This window comes from Pterocles gutturalis, unplaced genomic scaffold (genome assembly GCF_000699245.1).
Source record: "Pterocles gutturalis isolate BGI_N339 unplaced genomic scaffold, ASM69924v1 scaffold7432, whole genome shotgun sequence".
Lineage (NCBI taxonomy): Eukaryota > Metazoa > Chordata > Aves > Pterocliformes > Pteroclidae > Pterocles > Pterocles gutturalis.
In genome coordinates, this window is record NW_010112622.1 from 1 (window position 1) to 24,637 (window position 24,637).

General features: G+C 46.5%; 1 protein-coding gene across 1 annotated transcript; it reads right to left on the reverse strand.

The window, feature by feature from the left end:
- Positions 1-2,413: 2,413 nt before the first annotated feature.
- Positions 2,414-12,095, reverse strand: LOC104460010 (ras-related protein Rap-1A; the record flags this gene model as incomplete). The annotated part of the gene is made up of 5 exons (XM_010074130.1): positions 12,028-12,095; positions 8,147-8,230; positions 5,069-5,137; positions 3,882-3,938; positions 2,414-2,554 (listed from the first exon to the last, which is right to left on the reverse strand). Coding segments are annotated over exons 2-5 (324 nt in total), but the record flags the coding sequence as incomplete, so codon positions are not given.
- Between the last annotated feature and the right edge of the window lie 12,542 nt (positions 12,096-24,637).

Here is a 24,637-nt window from a genome sequence, read left to right on the forward strand (position 1 = left end):
GCACAGCCGGGGCACCCAGCCCACCCCACACAGCCGGGGCACCCAGCCCACCTGCCACGTGTCCACAGCCAGTCTGGAGACAGACACACAGTTCAGGGCTTGCTACACCCCAGAACCGCAGGCTACACATCATTTTGCAGATTGCTTCCCCCCCCTGCACCTCAGAGCTCTCAGGGGCCGGCACAGCCAGAGCTGGGGGGGTTCTGAAGCGCCCGCCCGCAGGACACCCTGCAGTGCTCCGCAGGCACGCAGCAGCGACAGCATCCTGTTTCCCTTATGCTGTGTAAAAGCAGAAAAAAAAACCTAAAGCACTGCTGATAATGGGTGTGCACCCCGCTCCATTTCCTGAAGCATTTGATTCTTTGAACAGAAAAATGAGTTCTCTCCAGCTGGAAAATAAATCATTATCCGCTTCCTTTGGTAATTCACAACACACTGTGCATTTCTAATCTACTTCAATGTTAATATTTGGAGTCTTTTCCCTATTCAACTACGCTCAAGAGTAATTTCTGTATTTAAAACTCACAGCCATACTGATTAGAAGATGATCACATTTTTATTTGTGAGAAATAAGTTTTACCTGTTACATCAGAAACCTGAAGTCCCAATAGAGATAAGGCAAACCCACACCAGCTCATTTCACACCAGAGACCAACAGGATATTTACGACTATATCAGCTTAATCCCATTCTTTACAGCTTTCTAGATAGTTAAAGAGACATCTTCTCATACCAAAACATGAAAATGTGTTTTGAACATGCTCAGCAAAAAAATAAAGTCTATTAAGATGTGAAATAATAGGGAAAACAGTGATACTGGGATGGGTAAGCAGTATGGGTTTGAAAGACATGAGACTCTGTGTAAGGTTATTTCAAAAGGCAGTCAATGTTTATCACAGAGCTCAAACCAGAGCTTGATGAACAACTGGCTTTTGATCATTTACTATTTCACATAGAAGACTGGAATCTAAACTTTGTTAGACATACATAATTTAATGGTTTATGTATTGGGATTGTAAAAGCCCCACTCTGAAACTGAACACAGGAAGGAGTGCGTTTTCCTAACTCAGCAGAACATGGCTTTAATGTTCAAAAAAGCTTGGATTCAACAAGTAACACCCCCCTAACATAAAATAAATAAATGCATTTTAATAGTTAAATCCAATCACTGAAGTAAAAACGAAAGCAACAGTCTCTATTGTCCGAGGGACTTGACCAGCTTACGGTGCAAATTCCCCTCCAGCGAGAGCAGCCGAGCGGAGCGCTGGGCTCTCCTAATGGACTCGTGGTACCAGGGATTTCTGCAGGCGTAATCCCTACCTACATGACAATCAGTCTGGCGTAAACAGAAGTTCAGCTTGTTAAACTGAGGAGGGAACCAAAGCCATTCAAAGCCAGGTAACCGGGACACGGAGCCATCAGCACCCTCACCTACACCACACGTTTAGAAATACAAACCCCGTCAGGTTGTTCCAGTTACAGGAGCTGGGGCCTGAACTGGGAACAGGGTGAACAGTTTTCTTCTGTCAAACAGGACTGAATGCAAAACGTGTGAATGTAACTTTTCCTGATTTTAAAAAGGGATTTAAACAACCAGAATGCTGTTTAAAAAACAAAAAAACAACCGAAACAACCAAACCCAACCTCGCGGCACTAGCTAAGCCTCTTCCAAAGTCTTTCAATTATTTAATTCATACAACTGTGTGATCTCCTTTCCGTTCCAAAACAGTTTTCCAAAAAAGGACTATTAATACTAACGACACTTGAATTCCAAAGCACAGTCAGGTCAACAAGCTGCACATGTCCTTTCTATTTACAGTTCAAGTTCATCCACTCGGATGCTGACCCGAACGCATGCGCACGGCTCAGAGGGCACAGAGTCCACCACCGCTGCTCCTGCACCCCTGAGACCTCACAGCCGACCTCTGGGAAACGTCACGGCTTTGTACTTCCATTTCCACTTCCTGCATTTGGGAAAAGCAATGCCGGTCCCCGTTTGGGAGAGCAAGGTTAGTCTCCAGTGTAAGGCAGCTGGAGAGCTGCTAAGAACAGCGTTATCCGCCAGTTCAGCTATTATTTTTCCTTAACTTTGAGGGAAATAAAGTACCGCCAAAGCACAGTGAAAGAAGAAAATGCAAATACTGGAAAGAAGTTAAAAGGAGGAAAAAAAAAAGGTTTTTTCAACCAACTCCCACCATGTCCAAAGACTGTCAGCACTCCAGCACCTGTGAAAACCTCACTATGCTCGTTACCAGCTGTTGGAGCTCAGATAACAATGTTAAGGAAACTTACCTCAACACAAAACTTTGCTATACAGCAAACAGTCTTCGAACAAAATTTTACTCATAAATTCCTGTATGTTTACTTGCAAACACATTTGAACCAGTTGCAAAAGAAAAAAAAATTCTACTTACATCTTCAGTGTCCTTAACCCGTAAAATCTGTTCCCGCAGGTCCTGTAAGTCGTTAAACGTGGACTGTGCTGTTATAGAATATACTAGTGCAAACCCTTGACCATTCTTCATATAGAGATCCCTCATTGCTGTAAATTGTTCCTGTAATCAAATATTTTAAAAAGCAATTAGCTAGTGAATGCAGATAATGAAGATTTACGAAGGAATACTTCTATTGTAAAGGAGATGAGAATACAGTCCCATACAGCATTTACATTTTTACCCCTTACAGCGATCCACTGAAGCATGCAAATTTAATAAAGGCATTAACACATCTCTTTCCATTTCCCCCCTAATAGAGAAAAAGGCTTCTTGAAAAAAATGGGAAAAAAATCAAGAGCAGCATATATCTATTTTTATACATAACCACAGACAGACTGTGGTATGCCCCAAACCATAGTACAAGGTGTTAAGATTTGGCTGACGTATTTTGTAGTGATCTTCCATTTATTTTCTGATACGGTGTTAAGCACGAGCCTACCATCAAACCAATTCCCCAGACCACAGCCAGGGTCTGGAAGTTTGATTTCTCCTCTAACACGATACTGAATCAGGCCCAGGTGTCACACACCGCATTTATTGTGAGCACGGCCACGTGGGAAGGCGCTGCCTGGCCACCTCTGAGCGCACGCCGTTATGCACCCATCGTCTCTAGCAGGAAAATGGCTTCAAGGGTGGGTGCAATGCAAGAGCAGGCTGGAAAACCCACACCAGGTGAGAGCTGCCTTTGTCCACGCCCGTGCACCAGCACTCCTGCCCCCACGCCTCCGCGTTGCTGCTGATCATTTCCAAAGCTTTCTACATAAAGCAAACTTTCAGGAAGCGTGTCCTCCCCTGTGGCGGGCACTCAGCCACCCCACGGTCTGTGTGCTCGGTGGCAGGGCTTGGCGCGGCGGGCAGGGACACCGACCCAGCGATGGGAGCTGCTGGCGGGACCAAAGGACGAGGTGGGTGTCCCGGAGCAGCGCACGGCAGGGCCAGGGAGCTGCCGCCGGTGTGCAGGAACACTCCTGGACAGGTACAAATCTTCCCTGCACAGGGTGATGGGAGGCGATCCCTGTGCGCTGCCTGGAAGTGGCTTCCACCTGTGTACTCCAGCCAGCTGCAAAACTAACGTGTGAAATTGTCCCGTATCAGGATGTTGGCAGCGAGAGGGCGGTGGATGGCAGAGGAGAGGCGAGCAGTACAGGATCCATCACGCTGTGCGTCCCCGGCTGGGAGAGGGCTTCACCCCGCTGCTGGCAGGCTGCAGAGGGCTCATTCGCTGGGTTCAGGGTTATTTAACCAAACTGTTCACATTGAATTATTGCAGCTGATCTACTGTTTTTGCTTGGGCAGGATTATTATACTAGAGTAAGTTCTACTCTTCACCTCACCTCCTTCTCATCAAAGGAAGCCCATACCGATCAGAAAAAGGAACTGCACTCACCGTCCCTGCGGTATCGAGGATTTCAAGCATACACTGTTGACAGTCTACTTCCACTTGCTGGGGAAAAAAGGGAAGAGACAAATGCCGTCAGAACTAGATAGTCTGAAATGGGACAGGCAAGGGGAATATCAGCTTAATTTTTACTTCTGCAGCAAAGACCTCTAAAAGCAAGGCAGCCACCTGCCCTCCCCAGCGCTGAGAGGCACTGATGGGAGAGGATTAACTGCGCCCCGAGCCAGGCTCGGGTCAGCTCACTTGTGCTCCAGGACTCTTGGTTATAAAGGCGTAAATGAGCAGCTCATTGCAAACATCTCAGCTGAAGTGAGATAAAATCAACTCTTACTAATCAAAGGACCTTAAACTTCATTTTTTCTTTGCTGGTGGGGAAGAAGGGAGTAAGGAAGAAAAGAAAAAGCAAAATATTGAGTGATCCTGACACTTAGGCTTAGCAAGTCTTCTGTTCACTGAGAAATGTCTCAGATCCCACCAGGGTAATTCCAGGAAAGTCAAATAAATTTAACAGCAGAACTCACACCACAATTTACATTCAATCATCACAGGCACAAATGTTTGAAGTTGGTGTTTTCTGTTTTGGTGCCTTTAATTATGGTAACATGTATGCTAATCTGTGGAACAATGGGTTACTTGACATCAATCCAGCGAAGAAAGCAGCTCTGTTGATGGAATTACTAATGACAGCGTCAGGGATCCTGACAAGGGCTTTTGCTCAGCAATTACAATTCTGCATCCAAAACAGCTGTAAAGAATTTTATATGCCTTCAAGCCAAGCAGAACACGTTTGAACTGAATGGCAAAACAGCCATTCCTAAAATAAATCAACAAAATGCAATAGTGATGCTGCAGTCACATCCCCTCCTGTGATGAGCGGTGTACATGCCCCCTGTAACAACTTCCACCGATAGCGTACACACGGCCAATGTTGGTAATTTTCTGGTTTGAATTAATAATTATATGTCAGATTACAGCAAAAAGATCTGAGCAGCAGCCTGACCCTGGTCTGGTTGAGCTGTTCCCATCCCCAGGCATCAAGGACAAGCGTGCAGTTTTATGTAGCCGTCACATCTTCTCAGAAAAGACCCTTTCTTGTTTTGATAAGCTTTTGTTGCATTATTAAAAAGAAGCAAGCTCTCTGAGACTTGCAAGAAATAAAAATGATGTTATTTTACCTTTCTGTACGAATCTTCTATTGTTGGGTCATATTTTTCAACAAAAATTCCCTGAACGAACTGTACAGTCTGGAGAGAAAGGAAAGGAGAAAAAATATTAAGTGAACTGAGCACGGCCAGTAATGTTTATTAAGAAGCACTTTATAAAAAAGTAACAACACAAAAACTACTCAACACTGCTGTTAAAATTCAGTAGTGCAGAGCAGAGAAAGAGACATACAAATTTTAGATTTTTTAAAAATAAAATTAGTGGAGTTTCTGTTAAGAACCACTTAATTCAAGCACGTTTTCAAAACTTTTTTGAAATATAAACGGCTTGCTTGTGCTTTCATAAAAGATGATACCCTCAAAAATGCCTTTACTTCAGTGCCTGCGACTTCAGAAGAATAAAAATCACCAAATATGGAAGACTTGAAATTTAATCAGAAGAACTGGCAATCTGCACACTGTGGAAAAGTACATTGCTGAAAATCCTCATTTCAGTTCAATCGCAGCAGAGTTCCAGCAGAGCCACCCTGCCCAGAGCACAGACCTATTTCAGAGCAGCAACTCCAATCTGGACTGTCTCCAGATACCCAATTTGTATTATAACCATTAAAGAAGGAGACATCATTCATTTCGAAGAGGAAGTTTTTCTTCCCCTATATAATTATTCAAAGCAAATGTACTCGAAACACTTCCCATCAAGCTGCCACTCGGCCGTGGCCCATCTCTGGACGGGGCGTGCTCTGGCTCCCCCAGCTTCACCTGTCCTCCGGAAGGCAGAGCTTGCTGTTCCTTTTCGCCCTGCATCCCCATCCTCTCACCTACAATAATCCACAATAACGCAGTGACGCAGCACAGGAGGTCTGGTTGATGTTTGTACAACCAGGTGGTGTCTGTTTGTAAAACTAAGCCCCCAAGATCCCTGCACTGAATTTTGTCTCTTTAAAATCAACAAGCACACCAACTGTCTTTCGCCAGCTCATCTTTCCACAAGTTTTTAATACAAATTCTGCAAAGTTTCCACCAGTTTTGAGAAGCTGTATTCTGTTTGGACAGAAGGCTGAGATTTTTCTGCAAGAGGGTTCACATCCGTCCGACAAGCACCTGCAAACTCTCAGAGCGGCACGTGCCAGACACGGGCAGAGCATCTCTCTGTATTCTGGAGACTGAGCTGTTCCTCATGGTTTGCTTTCTTTTAATACAAGAAAAGATTTCCAGTTCTACCTCATTTAAAAATCTTCCTGTATCACTAAATAAACCTATTTTACACTCTGATGATCAAAGCATTTGCTTCTTCAATCTCTTCTTGTCACACTGAAGAGCTGTCCCAGTCCACCTTCCAGACAACAGATCTCAGCAAAATCTTTATCAGAAGAACTGCAGGGTACAGATGATATTTTTGGATTCTTAGCACAGCTGGTAATCAAAGAGGGTCCAAGGAAGGCTGCTGTTTGCCAGGAGGCTAACACTTGAGCCCTGAAGTTGGTCGCATCTGTACTGCTCTATTCTGGGAACCGCATCTGTGACCCAGCCTTCAGCGCAAGAACCCGACAAACCTCACGGACCCAAGACTTTTATCACTTTCTCTTAGTTTGGGGGTTCTGGTCTCAACTTTGACTCTCCAGAAGATTTTTCACTCCCATCAGAATTGGGGAGAAAACTACTGCACAGGAAACACTTACAGAGAAGTTGCAAAATCACTGTGCCTTAGTAACTGCGAAGGGTTTTCTGCTATGCTGCCCTCCTTGCCGAAAGGCAGAATCAGCATCACACTGGCACAGAAGAGTTAAAACAATGAGGAGGATTTGCAGTGAAACAACACCATATTGTAATCTACACTCACACTGTAAAAACACTGAACTGAAAACAAACACCAGGCTCTTTGTTAGACCTTTCAGCTTATACAGTTCAAAGAAAGACATTTTAAAGTGACCTCGGTATTATTTTAAATCCCACCCTGTAACCTCTCCTTGCTAAGGCTTGTAAATAAGTAGACAGTCATCTGGAAAGCTAAATATTATTCACTCTTAGCTGCTAATTGGCACTTATTGTGTCCTGTTATAAACATAATGGATCAATGTTGCATATGAATTACAATAGATGCTTACTTAGCACCAGTCTGTCAAAAAGAATTTGACTTCTGTTTACCAGAGGAAGAATTTGCACCTCTGCTTTTAAAAAGCCCAGTGATGGATGCTGACTCAAGCTTCACATCACAAATATGGAAATTCAAGTATGTCAGATGCTGAATAATTTTCATGTACAGCGTATCAAGACGTGCCCTATTTCACCTAGTGAGTCTTCCAGTACTACATTACAAATGCAAGATACTCAACCAAGGGGATGCTGCTGGTAAAAGTAACCCAGAGACTTAAATTGCTGTGGAAGAACAGTGTATCAAAAACCCTGACACTGACACCTCGTAATGATGAGGGTGGGATCTCTGAAAGAGCACATCAAATTTGATACATAATTTAATAATCTTTCCTCCCATTCATCTGGATTCTGTGTCTGATTCACCAAGATTATCAGCAGCCGGTTTCAGCAGAAGAAGGAACAGTGTGAGAAGCAGCGTCGAGGACACGACGGGCTGGTCAGGTGTTATCTCCTGTGAGAAGGAACACGGCGCAGTTCCTCGTTTCAGATAACTCTACACTTGAGCAGTTCTTCACCTTCCTTGTTGGAGCCAGCTGCTTGACTGATGTGTGATAAACGGGTGACAGCAATCTCTCTTACAGGGATTTACTATCAACTCTGCTGTGTAAACCTCTTGCTAGAAACAACCCAAGTACTCAAGGAGTGCAAAGTGTCATCAGTCCGCTTATCCCTCTGCACCGCACATGCTGGAGGTGACTTCTCTTTCTGCCCTGTGTTCTCGGTCCAGGCTGCTCGTTCAGGCTCTGTCCAGGATGGAAAACACAGGCTGCGTGGCTGCAACCATCGCGAACCCGCTGCCACCCACAGCAAGGCTTCATTCCCTGCTCCAGTGTCGGTGAGGATTTCATACTCTGATACAGACATTCAGTCACTTACAATATCACACCCACGCGGGAAGTTCATGTATCAGTGTCAGAACTGCTTCCCAAAACTCACCAAAGCGGACTTCCCCACACCTCCTGAACCAAGGACCACTAGCTTGTACTCACGCATGGTGTGGTCTGTTCAAAGAGCGGCGACCTGCAAAGCAGGAAAAAGCCAAGGGTTAGAAGCACACCTGCACAGACAAATGGATGGCACCGTCTTCCAAAAGCAGCAACCCCCTCCCCTTCTCCAAACACTCCTGAGAACAAAAATCTCTTCAGTCCCAGCTACGGTTTTTATTTTTCCACCTGGGCACTCCAGTTGAGATGGCCGCTCTGACAGCCCTGGTTTACACGAGATGCCCAACGCCAGACCCGCCAGCTGCCAGGGCTGGGAGGAAGAGGATGAACGCGCCGTGGTGCAAACACAGGGCTCCCGCTGCCTGGCTGCTGCTTTCTCAGCATTGGATAGCATCAAACACGGAGTATCGGGCAAGCAAACTAGATCAGGAAGATGCACGTAGAGAGGTTGATCTCCCCCACCCACCCCAGCAGGGCAGGATTTAGGCCAGTATTTTCTCTCTGGAAAAGGTCAAGCCCAACTCACAGCTGCCAAGGCAGAATCTCCGCGCTCGCCCAAGCGAGGGCTCTGCCTTTTTATGGAAATCTTGCAACTCCCTCCACTCCCTACGCAGCACCAGAAAACTTCTCATTCTCACCGAGATTCCCTGACAAATAAGGCAAATGACAAAGGCGGTGATAAACATTTTACACTCTGTTTACATTAGGAGCCAGGCTGGGCTGTCCCTATCACCCAGCCCAGGCAAACAATGACCTCAGCAGCTAACCATCCCCCTTCCCGGGAAGATAGCGCTTTCTTCCCAAGTAAGGCTTCGGAAACACGAGCGCTATGAGGCTGGGCACGCCGCATCTCTCAAAGGCATTTCAAACTAACGTTGCCGCAGGATTTATGGGTTCACAGGCTACAGTTTGAGGATGGCTTTAAAAATAAAAGTATATTCCCAGTAGTTTGATAGAGAAATGCATCCCCTTGTCGACTACCGTTACCAGCACTCTGCGAAGAACAGGGATCGTATTTTTAGCTTTGCAACTGTGGACAATTGCCTGACAATCAGTGTCTCGAGTTTATATAATCATCGAATCGGGACAGGGTTTTCTCTACCATTTAAATTCCCCAGGGAAAGCCCTAACGCACAGAGACAAGAGGAAACCCCCGTGCTGCCGCCCAGCCACAGCCCGTCCCTGCCAGAGCTGCCGGGGACAGGCACTGGGGACCTTGCCCAAACATCCTCCTTCTAACCCTCGCCCCTCAACCACAGCATGTTTTATGGTCTAAATGTGACACGTGCAGCTTTAAACAACGATTTAAAAAACCCCACGTGCAGCTGGAGAGAGGCATACAAATTCTGCGCCCGCTTTAGCACGACTTTAAGCTCATTTTCAAGTCAGGGCTGGCTTACCCGCGCCGAGCTCTCTGCAGCCCCGCAGCCCTGCCCGAGTCTCAAAGAGGGAATAAAGCTGAAGCTAGCACCGGCAGCCCATCGTTTCTAACTCCTTCGTGCGGTTTTTCTTCAACTCTTGAAACCTATATGAGCTGTAGTTGCTTAACTTCACAGAAATTGTGAAACTAAGTCAAACCGAAAGGGACTTTCTGGAATGGTAACTCTGAGTATCTGAACGCAGAGCAAGCAATGGCTATGCACCCCAGTACGCTGACAACATTTTTGGTTAAAATTCTGGCAGCTGTAAGCTCTTCTGCTTGAAAATTCCCCTAGGAAGTAACATTCAGTTCCTTTTTTTCAAAAATCATTATTTTGGATGGGAAGGAGAGGGGAAATCCAATTAGCCATGCTTTCCCCTTGATAATCCTTAGAAATTAAAAGGCAGTGCATTTTTTATGAAGTGTAAATGCAACCTATTGATCTAGTTTATCTTCATCTTCCTACAGTTCCACAATCTGTTCCACCCAAGAAAACCCAGAAAGCGATGAAGCTAAGGGTTAAATTTAGCTGTGAACTCTTTCACTTCTTATTTATAGTAAAAATACTTGTGGGAAAGTTTCAGCTGGGAGCAGTACAAGCCTAACTTCTCATTTCTTCTCTACAGCATTTGCTGATTTTTTTTTTTTTCAGGTGCAACAGGAAACCAAGATCCTGAAATGCATGAGCCTTATTACTGTAAGCCCCACACGCCTTAATTATCTTGTAGCTCTTTCACAAGTATGCTAATGTTATCTGTTTATACAACACGGACAGAGTGCTCGAGAAATTACTACGCTGCGTCCCGGCCAACTGTTCACTTGGCAAGTGCTCATGCCCACCTAACGACAGCCAGACGCAGCAGCATTCATTTCCATCCAGAGCTCTGGGGAGTGGAGTCGCGTGCTGTGAAGCAGCGGCTACGTTTCGAAATGGAATGAAATTATGGGGGTTAAGTGTTTCTTTCGATTCAAGAAAAGAATATGATCACTAAGAAGTGTAAAAAAAAAAAAAAAACAAACTTCTAGTGTTATCATAAATCCTGTTGAACCGGCCTCATTAGTTCTGAATGCTGTGTTGCAAAAAAAAAAAGCAAACGCTGGGCATGTCTCCTTGCTGGTGCTGCCGTTCCCCATGCACACACAGCCAGCAGGCACCGGACCGAGCACGTCTCATATTCACCAACCCATCGCTGCCCGGAGCGGCAGGCTCCCTCCTCCTCGCTGCATCCACCTCTCCAGCCCACCCACCACCCCCTCCCCAGCCACTTTAAATACAGAGCAATACATTAGCAGGGTTCAGAGATTTTTTTTCCTCTTCCCTTCTTTCTTCTTTAACAGGAGCATGTCACCAGCCCTGCCTGGGAGGTGGCAGAAACAGACACTCGGCTGTCACAGCACAGCCCCGAGATGCCCAGCTCCTTCCCGCAGGAAGAGTGAAGGGCCCTACCCCGGGAACAGATGGAGAGGTGAGGAAAAGACGCAGGATATGTGTTTTAACGTACAGAAATGAAAGGCAGTGCAGGCAGGACGGCAGGAGGCTGTGCGAGAAGGACCAGCAGCTGGATGCAAGCGCAGATGAAGCTGTAACCTGAACCACGAGCGCCCGCTCACCGGCATCTCTATTCACCCAGGCACTTGCGCGCTCCCTTCGCCGCACGGATCATCTTTCGCCCTGTTGCAAGCGAGTGGCTGAACCGGGGTACGACGCAGCAAAGCTTTCAGGGTATTTCCCAGCCAGCGGAAGACGCCAGGCAGCGGCTGCGGGGAGAGCGGCCGAGGCCCCAGGAGACAAACCTGATGCAAGAATCAGCTGCTCCTGTTACAAACGCTTCACCAGCTCGTCAAGGAGTGTATAATTTGGGTGGTGGGGAGAGAGAAGCATAAATAAAGAAGCGAACAGCACTGAAAGAGAGCGGGTGCCAGAACTTCACGCTAACCTGAGATGCCACGTGCAGCCTGGGCAACGCAAGCGCCCCGGTACAATTTCAAACATCTGAAGAAGGCAGTGTGTATTTATTAGTTTCTCCTCCCCTCTCCACACACTGATGGAGCTGTGAGTAACTGGAGGTGCAGACGTGCTGCTCAGTGGTAAGAGCACGTGGTCTGACGGTTTTGCATAACTTGAAACATTGGCCATAACTGATGACACAATCTCCATTAAGTAAGATGCTAACAAAAGACTTAAAAAAATAAAAATCAGAGCAGACACATTCTTGACTCAGCCTTAAAAACTGCGGACTGTAATAGATTTGTATTTTATACACTAGCAGAGGACATCAGGAAAGACAGAACATGAAACTTCAGGGTTTCTTTTCCCCACTACAGGAAAGAAGATTCAGGCAACTTTTTATTTTCAACGATGCATTACACACTTCTCAGTTCTCAAATCTCCCCAACTTTTCACAGTCAGCAATTTCATTTTAAAAATATTGAGAACATTCAAAAACTCATACCTTGGCATACAAGATCTCTCATCAGTGTTAGCAGCCCTACTGAAGGTTTTTCCAGGCTCCCTACAAGGGACTGAAAAAAAAAAAAAAAAAAAAAAGAGAGAATTACTCATTTTTCAAATGACAGTGTATGTAAGCATCAAATCTTCTCTTTATGGTTCCAAACCAAAACATGCCTGTTACAAAATTTGTTCTTTGCTTTATCAACAGAGCTCTATGCAATTTCCGAATACTCAAATCAAATTACCTTAAAAACAATAATTCCAGCACAATTTCACCTTGCCTCTAGGACAGTGAAAGATCAGGGAGGGTCGGGTGGAAGCCAATGGCAAACACAATTTCTACTTCATTGTGTCATTAAAAAAAAAAAAAAAAGCTTTACAAACGGGACTTGCAGCTAAGGTAAACCATAGGAACATGACATGCAATTGAACTTTCTTAGGTGAAAAGTAAAAATAAAGCTCACAGCTGTCAAGTTCCCATTTCTGTTTAATGCAGGACCGCACCGGCTTTTGGAAGCGAGAAGTGGACCTTGTCCCGGTGCTGTGCAGCTGCTGGAGCAGCTCAGCCACCCAATCTCTCACATCCAGTCACGAAGCTTCAGTCCCGAAACAGAGTGACCACGGCTGACGAGTCCCGTTTGCAAGAGCCAGCACACATCCACCGCCCTGCGCGGGCGGGTGGGACCAGACGCAGTCGTGCTGCGAAGCCAAACGCTCCTACAGCTCCACGGCAGCAGCGCCGGATCCTGCTCTGGCTTATTTCCTTATTTTCCTCTACCAGATGTGATAGCAATAAAATACAGTCTGCAGACACAGTAGGGAAAGATTGCCATCGCAGGGAGAAGTACTTCTCTCTTCTTGCACACTGTTCTCAAATCATTATCTACATAGCTTGTCTGTTGTTTTCTTTACATCCGTTTTTACTGGATTTATGCAAAGGTGCCCCTTCTGTCCACAATCCCCTGTACCTGCCATTTGATAACTGCTTTTGCACAAAGCTCACACGCATTTCCAAAGTCTCACCTTTTCCCCTTTCCTCTGGCAACACCTTCTACCTCGACACCATGGATTTCATCCCCCAATACACACCAACGGCTATCCTCTCCCGATTTCTGACCATTCATTGTTCGGCTAACCCAGGGGTGGGGATCTTTAAAGAACAGTTCAATGACCAGCTCCTACTGGAAGTCAGCAGGATTTGGGCTGGCACATCCCCTCTTCCACCTTACCTGGACCCCCTCCCCGCCGCCCTCGCACCTGCAGCACGCTGTGCCTGCGCCGGCGTGGGAAAGCGCTACCCCAAAACCCGGGGAAATGCACTTCTGAAGAACAAGCTACAGATGACAGATCAGCAAGGATACTTAAAACCTGAGTCAGGACTAAATGAGTCAGAAGGCTGCGGCTGGGCTGAGAGGCGAGGGGGAGGCAGGGCAGAGGGGGAGGCATCTGCTCCTCGGCATCTCCCAGCGAGGCTGCTGGGCAGGCGCTGGCACTGCGGGCAGCTGAAGCAGGGCTGGAAACGCCACCGAGGAGTCCGGCTGGGCACCCCCAGCACACATCCAATAGGGGGGTTTAAACAGGCACGGATGCTTTTTAACAGATTAACGGCCTCCAGCCATTCTGACAAACCGGATTAATCCAACCCTCGCCCGAAAGCCGGCTGTGACGACGGATCTCCACGTGCTCAGGAGCTTCCCACGCTGTCCAGGTTCTTTCCTCCTCTCCCCCAGTTTGTTTTTCCCACAACAAAAAAGATAATTTTCTTCTGCAGGAGAGATGGGCGCTGCTTAAGTCAAATCACCACGTTACTGTTGGATGCGGAAAGATTTACGATGACCAAAATCATCTTTCTTTCTTGTAAGAAACACACGGTGCCTGTGCAACTGCCGCACCTCTGCAGCCGAGGGCAGGAGCCCCGCCGCACGCCCCCGCACACCAGCGCCAGGCAGGAAACAGCAGCGCTGATGCTATTGGGGTCTCTCTGAACGAATCCGGCATCCTGTCCCAAATCCGCCATCCTGTCCCGTACCTCTCCTGCTCGCACCCGAGCCCTGCCATGCCCCAGCCCCTGCCTCTCGCCCCGCCAGCCCCACGCTGCAGCGGGACAGGCTGTCCCCCCCAGCCCTGGGGGTGACAGCACAGATGTCATGCGTGTGACACTGCTCGAAGAGCATCGACAAGCTGAAAAAAGGAATGGGAAGAAGGGTGAGCGTGGAGGTGTACCCAGGCAGGGGATGCAGCATCTCCCTGGTCCTCGAGAGCAGGACAAGTCCCAGCGCCAGCATTCCAGCAGCTCTTGCCGTGAGCATTTGCTCGGATCACATTTTTAAACACCACCTGCAAACAGGGATTTTTTAATGAAAGCGCTGACACTGTCCCAGCTACAGGACTGAAGACAGATGACAACTCTGCATTTGCACTCAAGCAGCACAAGGCACAGCCCCAGTTTAAAAAAGGGCGAGAGCAAAGGAACAGAAGAAAGCGAGGCGCGGAGCGAGCACACCCCAAACCACAAGCATCGGTTCCTGGAGACAACGTGCAACGGCCTCCGAAGGTGCAGCTCCTACGGCCGCGTACCCTGTGACCCTGACACGGATTTTGCTCTCTTCCCCTGAAGGATGCACTGTTGAAGGTGCAGCTCCTACGGCCGCGTACCCCATGACCCTGACACGGATTTGCTCTCTTCCCCTGAAGGATGCACTGTGGTGTCCCTGCGACAGAGGAGAGAGGGGCCGGAGCAAACCCTGCTCGCCCAGCCCTAGAGGAAGAAAAAAAAGAGAATAACCTCCTCCCGAGTGCTGGCTTGCTCATCACCCACACCTCCCCTGTTCTAGCAGTCTGATTTTCACATGCAGAAACCGAAACATCGAACATTTCCAAGGGGAAATGGGCTGTCAGCATTTTAGAGATTTGGGAGAGACCCGTGCAGATGTCTGCGAGAGCTCCAGCACCGCCCAGCGTGGGCTGTGCCACCCCCGCGGCCATCGTCCCCATTGCCCCGAGAGCGGGGCAGACTCCTGGGACACTACAGCCACGTCTCGGCTATTTTTACCCTGGCAGTTAAATACTGAATCATGGCTACTATTAAAAAAAAAAAAAACCTGTTTAATTTTGAACTTGTAAATGTTCTGCATGCCAGTTTTTTAAGTTACTATAAACTAGGAAAAGGGGCGGATTTTTTCTTTTTAAAGTGTCTACTAAACACTGCTCGACACCCTCCTAAAACCCTTCATTACTCAGAGCCGTGTTTGCAAAACAAACTCAAATCCAGCACTTCTGCAAAGGAAAGATTTGCGACGATCAAAATCACACTCACGCTGACAGATCCCCTCCGCAATAAAAAAACCCCAAACAAACACAAAGAATGATGCACAGCAGTGGAGGCTGGAAACACGAGACCCGGGGCTCTGCCCTTGGCTGCACTTGCCAAACCGTAGGTGCAGAGTGCCAGCAGCACCGCGCCGCTTCGGCCGCCCGGCTCCGGCACCGCCGAATGACAGCTCCACTCACCATCTGCTCCCTCGTTTGTTATACACCGTGATCTTAGATATTAAATGACTCAACGAAGTCAAAAGCGCATTAAATACTTCCCTAATATTAATCAAAGCTGTCAACAATCACGCAGTTGTTACATGGGAGCTACGGAAACACTGGGCAGAAGGATGGTGGATCACAAATTAAAGGGTGTTTGTCTGCAAATCACACAATTCATTAACAGGTGGCTCCCCCAAAAAGTAAGGAGACAAACGCTGCCATAGTCTTACCCTGTTAGCACAGAATTTACTTAAATGATAAAAATCACTGCCAGGGGCTCACCTGCCAAGCCCATTCCCCAGGGCACTCAATCTCTTGTCTTCAGGGTCCACAGAAAACCTCCTCCCCTTTCCTGAGGCCACCAACACCACGAGAGGGAGAAGAGACCGCACCAGGCAGGGAGCAGTAATTCAATGTGACTTTAAAGCGCAGTTTGTCAAACTTCCACTCACACCACCTTGGAGTCTGCCTCTGTTTCAATGCTCGTTATCACTGTGGTATCTGCCACCCAAGCAAATGTATTTTATACACTAACATTATATAACAGCACACGCATTTTACACATTATGGCAGGAATCTCGCCCTCAATTTTGCAGTAAAAACATCACCCCTTCCCCTGACTGCTTTCAGCATCAAATCGAATACCAATCAACACGAACAGCGCAGCACCAACTGTGTGCAAGCACAGCCCCCTCGCAGGATGAGTCACTGCCCAACGGCAGGGTACCTCCAGCCAGTCCCTCCAGCTTTAGAGGCTTTTGCTCTCCTCAATTTAATGCAAGCCAAAACTTGAGGTTTTTTCATGTAAAACCAAGGAAAACATTTTGGTTCCAGGCAAGAGTTTACTTTGCCAAATCAACCTGTTTGCACTTCGGTGACTCCAGCAGCAGAACACAGGTTAGGCTGGACATTCAGAAGCAGACGCACTCCTCCGGGGAAGCCCAAGCACACCGGAGAACCGAAGCAACTCATCAATGAGTTCCAACTCCCTACAGTAAGATCTGGGAATGGAACCCAATCCCAGACCACCTCTGTGCTAAAAAGCATCTTAGTAAAGTCACTATCAACTGAATTCTCTGTGATTAGTGGAGAGTATTTCACTATTGTAACATGGTCATATTTTACATGAGAACTTTCACCAAATCTTGCTGTGCTCCTCCGAATCACATCCAGATCGCCCGTTTCTGCCTAGTTTCCCGTCTTCCGCGGTGCATGGCGAAGGTGGCTGATGCAGGGCCAAAGCCATAAAAGCCTGGGCTAAGAGTAAAGTCCTCCAGCAACAGAGCCGTCCTTTCTGCCTCCAGCGTCGTGCTGAACTGGAGCACTGAGCAAATGAACTACACACACAGACAGTCATAATCCTCTAACTTTAAAAAGTGGCTTTATGCACAACCCTATTGAGATTGATCTTCCTCAGCCTGTAACCTTTTCTGCAACCAGCTCCACACTGAACTTGCAGTTTAACTTTCATCATGTTTGCCTCTGCGGAAGCGACTGTAAACGCTTTGCTGCAGCAGCACTGCCGGCAAGGAGCGAGCGCTCCGGGCAGCCCAAGCTCGCCATGCCCAAACGCCGCATTTCTCTTTTGTCCTATTGCTCTGCATTTGCAGAAAGTTGCTAGGGACGTGTGCCAGGCAGACAAAGCCAGGGGAAAGGAAGCCAGCAGCAGAACTCAAAGCCCAGCACACACTGCATCCCCAAATTCGAAGGAATCGCGACGTCACCCTGGGCAGCCTACCCACCCCGGCCGGGCTGCGGCACTGCTGCAAATTTCATACTAATGAGCGCTGATCTGCAAACAGGAGCAGAGACATCCACCTAAACCGGGCACATCTAGGAGAAAATAGACTTTTCTCAGTTATATAGATAAACCAGCGCAATGGGAAGGATTGTGTGGCCACAGGACGGACACAGAGCAGCGAGGAGCACACGGCCACCGCCTGGCTGGCGGAGCAGAGCCCCTCCGAGCGATGCCGTGGTCACACCTGGACGTTTCTCCTCCTCTAGAGCTCCTTGAGTATTTTTCTGCAGAGAGGTTTACAAAATTCAGAGGAGCTCTCAACAGCTTTTTTGGAAAAAGAAAAACACTTCCTTTCCCCCGTCCTCTCCAGCAAACCAGGTGAATGTTAAAGGGCACAAACATCCCACACAGGAGCCGCTCACGGGACTTCCTCCATCTGCTGCCGACCACATCCACACCTTGCCATGGGTTTTTAAGGCCTACAAATTTCATTCTCCATTTTCTTCAGTGGAAAAAATGTTCTGACCTTTTTTTAATAGATATTAAATTCCAGACAGGCTCTAGGAGGCTCAATCCCAGCAAAACACCAGCTGCATTATACTCGGTAAGAATAATTTGTTGTGCTGATAGTAGCTTGGCAACGTTCTTGACTATGTTCTTCCTGGTTTATATAATTAGAGTAAATAAGTGACACGAGGTAGGTAGATTGCCACTGCAATTTCAGCTTACACTTTAATTATTTTGTTAGAAACAGTGACCAGACCCTGGTCACAAAGCCCAGGCACTGGAATCCAGTTTGTCCTTCCTTGGTCTCCAGCATCGAATCGTTGACGGAGAGAGCATTGCAGCTTCCTCCTGATTAAGGTTTCTTTGAAACTTCTTGAAAAAATTTCAGAGGTTTGAACTACTCTTTCAATGTACTTCCACCCATCGGTGATAAATTCTGAGATGAATATTGAGCCTCTGCAAACACATCGTCGCTTAGCATGGACCACTGGCCAGCTTTCGGGAGACCGGGCTAACCTACAAATTCCGGAAAATATTCAGATTCTCTAAATCTTACTGGCAAAGCTGCAATAATCAGTTTGTGTGTACACACTGGATTTGACCATGCAGACCGATCTAAAGGTCAGGTTCACATATGCAGCCTAGAGATTTTCGCTGCCTTAAAAATCCTGTTTCACGAGCATCGGGCACGAGCAACCAAACCACCCACCGTTCCCACCCAACTGCGGCCAATTCAGCGCCTGTTTTAACAATGATTTTTCGACAGAAAAGCCCCACTTACCATATGGCCACTTATTAATACTACATTGTTTATCAGTTTAAATAAAAGCCCTAAAGCAATGAGCATCCATGTAATGAGTACCTAAATACAGTTCATGACGGATGCATCCTAGCGCTGGAAAGCAGAACTGTACCTCTTGAAACATTTTCACAGCAAATTTTAAGGTTTGATAGGAACCAGAATCAAATTAATGTACAGAATTAATTTTTAAATAGAGAAAAAGTAACAGTTTCATTACTCTTCATAATGAAATGAAGTTATTGAACATGGTACTTAATCCTCGAGTATTTAGCTCCGTCCCTTAATGCTGCTTCCTGGAACCAGGGGGCAGGGGTGGGTGGAAACTGAATTTTCTTTTACAATAAAAATGAAATTTTCTTCTCCATTAAAAGAAGGAATTCCTTTTAAGTTAACGAATATTCAAAAAATGTTATTAACACTTCAGTGCTGGAGCCTGAAGGGCATCACAGCGAGAACCGTCCAGCCAGGAGGGTGGAGAACCCAACCGCTGGCAGAGCCGATCTCTGCACCGCAGGTTCTCTGAAGTTTTCAAATCCTCCTGAATCTGCCAGGCTAAAAAGGACAAAACTACTTTGACAGTTCATCCTGGAATTTCCTTTATGGAAAATAAAAGGTGACGCTAACCCCTAAAGGAAATAGCTCTGATAGTTTAAATCAGTTTTATATGAGCCATTCCAGTATTTATAGGTCAAAGCTTGATTACAACCAAAATAGATTATTATACAGCTGTCTTTAAACAACAAAAAACCCCGTGGGCAGCGGGACTGCTGCGTCCAGGAGGAAGGGAAGCTATGTTTAACTCACGAGGAAGGGAGGACCCATCCTACAGGAGAGAACAAGATGAGCACCACCAGCATCAGCCAGTGCTCCTGCTCCAGCCCATGAACAGCATTCCAACACGAACAAAAGACTCTTCTTTTTTTATGTGTCTGTGAAATGATAAGACGTTAAGGCAATAGGAAAAGAAAAATCCCCCCCATATCAGTATGCCAATTTGTCAAACATGTGGCCTGGAGACAGTCAGTGCTATGCTCTCAGCAAGACCTCAGAACATGCCACACTTAATTTCAACGGTAATTGCCATTATCCACAATTTCTGTGCTTTCCGTTTTGGTTAGGACATCTTGCCATTGAAGCTAAAACTCCCATTCAGCTGTTTTTCTAAAGTACCTCTCCAAATACCACACCAGCCATACAAACGCAGGGGCACTACCGCCACTGGTTTGAACATGTACTTAGGAACTTCTTAAACTTCTGGACATAACGTATGCAGTTAATATGAACTTGGCATGAAAAGGACAACAAAAGAAGCTTCAGCCTCTCAGCTTTGTGGACAGGAGCTGGTTTTTCTGACACCTGCTAGTGGCGTCCCGCTCAAGCTGCCCCGCGCTGGATGCTGTGTTTGTGGCAGCTGGAGACCACAAAGCACTGAAACCACTGAATCAAGGGAAAGACCCACTTTCTCGGAAACACACCATTGAGGAAAGTGCCCTGGGGCATTAAAACATCTGTTTGATCATTTTCAGCGGGATTCCTGAAAAAGCTTTATTCTCAGTGTGAGTGCATTCTAGTGATCAATATGCCAATGCAGTGTATTCACGAAACACGACAAAGCCACAGGAATACTGTAATCTCTATGACTTTATAAGCGATCGGATGAGTTAAAAGCCCTAAACGCATGAATATTTCATGAGAAAGGCCGTCTGGAACCGTGTCAGTCTGTACCTTTAATCTTAACGTTATTTTCAACTACAACCAGTGTTATAATCCAAAGCAGAAAGCAACAATTGGCTGAATTTATCTTCACATAAATCCATCAAGATTTCTGTTCTTCAGACTCGATACCCAGTACGATTACTCAGCACAGCACTAACATATCTCAGGGTAAAGCAAGATGTGCCGGAATGGGACTACTTACGCAAAAAGCAGAATTGCGCCAGAAATAACTTTACCCAGTGAACTGTGATTTACTTTAAACTACCACGTGGTAGGTGGCATATAAAAAGATATTATTCTGCATGTCAGCTGTCTGTAATGAAGCTTTTCCTCTTCTCAGCGGCCCCTCCCTACAACTCCAAGTTTATTTGCATTAGAGAAAAGAATATTACATAAAAAAGCAACATAAAAGGCACTGCAACCAATACATCCAGCCAAACTGCTCCTCCCACATCCTCGGTGCTTTCCAGAGTAAGGGTCTGTTTCCAACAAACGTGTTAAAAGTGCGAGAGATGCCCAATTCCATACAGATTATTCACTTGGAAAAAAAAATAATAGCGGTCTTACTTCTAGAAGCACACAGCACTCACAGCTACAGCCACAGATGCTCAGAGCCTGTCAAGGGCAGATTTCATAGGAGTTCACATGCAATACCCCAATTTAAATATGACTAATTAATTTTTTTTTTCGGTATTAGAATACTCTAGAACACATCATCATGGGATCCAACAAATATTTCAACAAAAAAAACCCGAAACACTCCAGCCAGCCTTGGCTTTGCAGCTCCAGCCGCTCACAGGGACACCACCACTGTCTGTTTTTCCCAACGCTCCAGCACGCAGCGGTGACGCAATGCCACCGATGGACACACGGTGTGCTACAGGGCACTTCCAAACAGCAGGTTTTTGCAGTGACTTTTGACAGGGCGACAATTACCTATTACAGAAACGCTCGTCCTGCTCCTTACGTGAGTGCTCGAAGCACCAAGGCAGCACACATTTTTGATTGCCTCGTTTACGCAATTAATAAAGATCTGTTTGAGCCATCACGCAGCCGCTGCTGGGGACATAGCCAGACCTTGTGTTTCAGTGCCCCAGATGGATTTAACTACTTTCCATTTTATCAATATTAAAAATAAATAACAAACCATAATGAGTCAGGCCACCTGCTCAGCAGGACTGCTGTCACCTCGCTCCCCGTATTTTCAGTTGAACAAACCGAAAAGGGCGAGAAAGCCAAGCCAACCACCTGCAGCCGTGGGCTGTGAGCAGCCCTGCAGCTCCTTTTTTTTTGCTGTTTGTCCCATGTTACCTGCTCCTTCCCTGTTATAAAAGCTCTGTGGAGGGTCAGACTTCCCCCCAGATAAAGGATTTTGTCCATCAAAGGAAAACAAACAGCAGTTTTCAAAACACACTAAGGTCTGCTTTTGCCAGCATCTGGATTTCTCAATCACAACAATTAACCACGCGCTTTCACCCAGGTTCACGTCAAGCCACCACCGTGGCCCCAGGAAGTGCCTGTGCAGGTCGAGCAGGTATTTCCCCACGCCCAGCACCCGATACCTGCTGGACCACTCACACACCTCGGAGCATCCTCTTCATGTGGCCGCATCCAGCGTCCGGCAGAGCCACCCGGCTGCTCCGGCCAGCCGACACGGCGAGAAGAGCCCTGCCATCACGGGAGACACTGACACAACCAGTTTCAAACTCATCTTTAATGAGAGGCATGGCTACTACAACACTGGGAGAAGTTACAAAGCCCAGAATGATTGGTGATCAGAATTAGAGAAGGTTCCTGGTGCCCCATTTCCTCCCACACAGCCCAAAGGATCTTCCCCCAGCAGCCGAACGCCATTGCAGCCCAAACACCCCACTTCTGATCAGGAGCGAAACACTCGCTGCCTCCTCCTTCAACACACCCATCTTCCCACAGCCTCTTCATTTTAATATCATTAAACAGACTGCCTTCATTATTGCAGTATTTGCAAGGGGAGAAGCGATCTCCCAGCAACCAGCTCCCATCCTGTTCAGAGCTCTGGAGATCAGAACTTGTTCCACACCCAAGTGAAGCGGCATCAGTGGGTCCAGCAGCAAAGTGCTTCAGTGTAAACCCCAGGTACCAGCAGCTGGGAGGATTATCCCAGGAAAGCAGTTATCTCCTAATAATGAGCCATTTATCTCCAAACGGTTTCAGTCAGCCAGCAGGCACCTCAACCCAGCTCACAGGTGGTGTCTTAAAAGTCACCAACCCAACAAGCCAACTGAAAAACAAGCAGTGAGGACCCCAAACCCTTTCCAACAGAAAGGCAGCTCAATGGGTTCTCCCATAACCGGAGGCTGCTCCTTGTACATAACACCCCGTTACCGCTGAGGACAGAGAGCAAATATTCACCTGTCCATCCAGCATTCTGCAGAGCTTCTTTAAGTATAAACTAAGAGATCTGAAGGAGAAAGGAAAAAACCTAGATGCATCCAAGGAATCTATATTACTTCCTATGATAGAGGATTGTTTTCCAGAGAATCAGTCAGGAGGAACATCTGGCTACACTTTCCCTGTTTATGCAACATCACACTGTGGAGTTCAAACCCTTCACTTGTTTTCTGGTCCCCGAGCGATCCAGCCCCAAAGGTGCCAGCTCCATCCTCCGACAGCCGGGAAGGGACACAAACACAGGCAGGGACAGAGCAGAGCAGGGGACACTTGGGAGCAGAACTGGTCATCAAGCCAAGACCTGGGCACGACAGCCTCACGCCAAGTCCCTCAGAACACAAACTTCTCTCGAACACAAATCTCAACCAGACTGGATTTGCACTGTCAAAGAATATTGAAACAGGTTATCACTCCTGCAGTGACTTTCCCTGGTGGTACAGGACTTTCAGGGAAGAAAGCTAAAAGCAACACCAAAAAACAGAATTAACATCATTTGGCTAGATACTATTTTGTCAACGTGTAAGTTGCAAGTGTATATACAGGCTAACCAAAGGTTATTTCTATTTCAATATTTATATAAAAAGTGAGCCCACAAATACTTTACATGAGATAATTCTTTTTTATATCCTTCTTACTCAGAAGCTATTAATGACAGTGGATCTTCTTCACACTTATTTTAATCCTTTCTCTTCGGGTATATTACTTCAACAGTTCTTCATTTAACCAACACGGATTTTTTTTTTTTTTGTTCTAATATTAGTGAACTTTTTAGGATATTAATTTATACCTAGCGAGCAGGTATTTATACCTGGCAGCCACCAGACTTCAGTACTGCAGCAAACAAAACACCTCACACAGGTTTCAGCATCTGAACAAGACAGACTGATCAAACAAGACAGCTCAGCAAAATTAACTTTTCTCTCCAACTTTCTAACATCCTTACTTATCCCGGCCATGAGGTGTCATGTTTCCAGGCTCAGAAGCTTTTGCAAAGTGCGAACACAAGTGCCTAAGTAAAAATTTGACCCTGGGATTTATGAGTACCTCTGTAAGAAGATGCTTTCATTAAAATTCTGTCCAATTTCCTTAAATAAAAGAGTAAAAGCAAATCAATAACTACTTCAGAGCTCAGCATAAAGTGAACTCAGGCTACACTCTAACCACCCCCCCCACTATCTCCTCTTAAAAAGAAAAAAAAAAGTAACGCTGCACCAAGAGGAATTCTGAATTGCAAACAGCTACAAGTGAAAAACATTTCACATACAATTGTGTACATTCAGAAGATTCACTTCCTTTTCCCTAGCGTTCACTGCTAACGCGTTCCTGTCCTGAGAACATCAGCACTCCTCTCTAGGACAGTATTTTTTAAAAGTCTCTGTAAAGTTGCACAGAAGCAATCTACTCTCGAAATACAAACTACAAGTTCAAAGTGCTGACAAGCACACCGTGCCCGCACACAGTGCAAGAAAAAACTCGGCAATACAAACAAAGGTCTGGGGTTGTTCACGCCTAGGACTATGATTCAATACACAATTAAAACTTTTGTGTCAGCACGGCCACGTTACACTACTGCTACCTAATGACAGTTCAAATTTTAAGAACAGCCCTCAGACTGGCTGAGCAGCCATGAAATGCATCACAAATAGCCCACGTCTGCAAATTTGCAGCTTATGGTTTCAAACAGAAACCGTTCTGATAAACTGCGTAAACATCAGCCTCCAAATAAAAGCATTAACGTGTGGCTGGAATTACACTGCACCCGTAATTCAGCCCGTTTGGCACCCAGTCCTCTTAAAATCTCCAGCAAAGCTCCTTACCCTAAAAACGGCCACGCCAGAGCCCAGACACGTGACGACAGCTCTGAGCTCCCGTCGAGTCCCC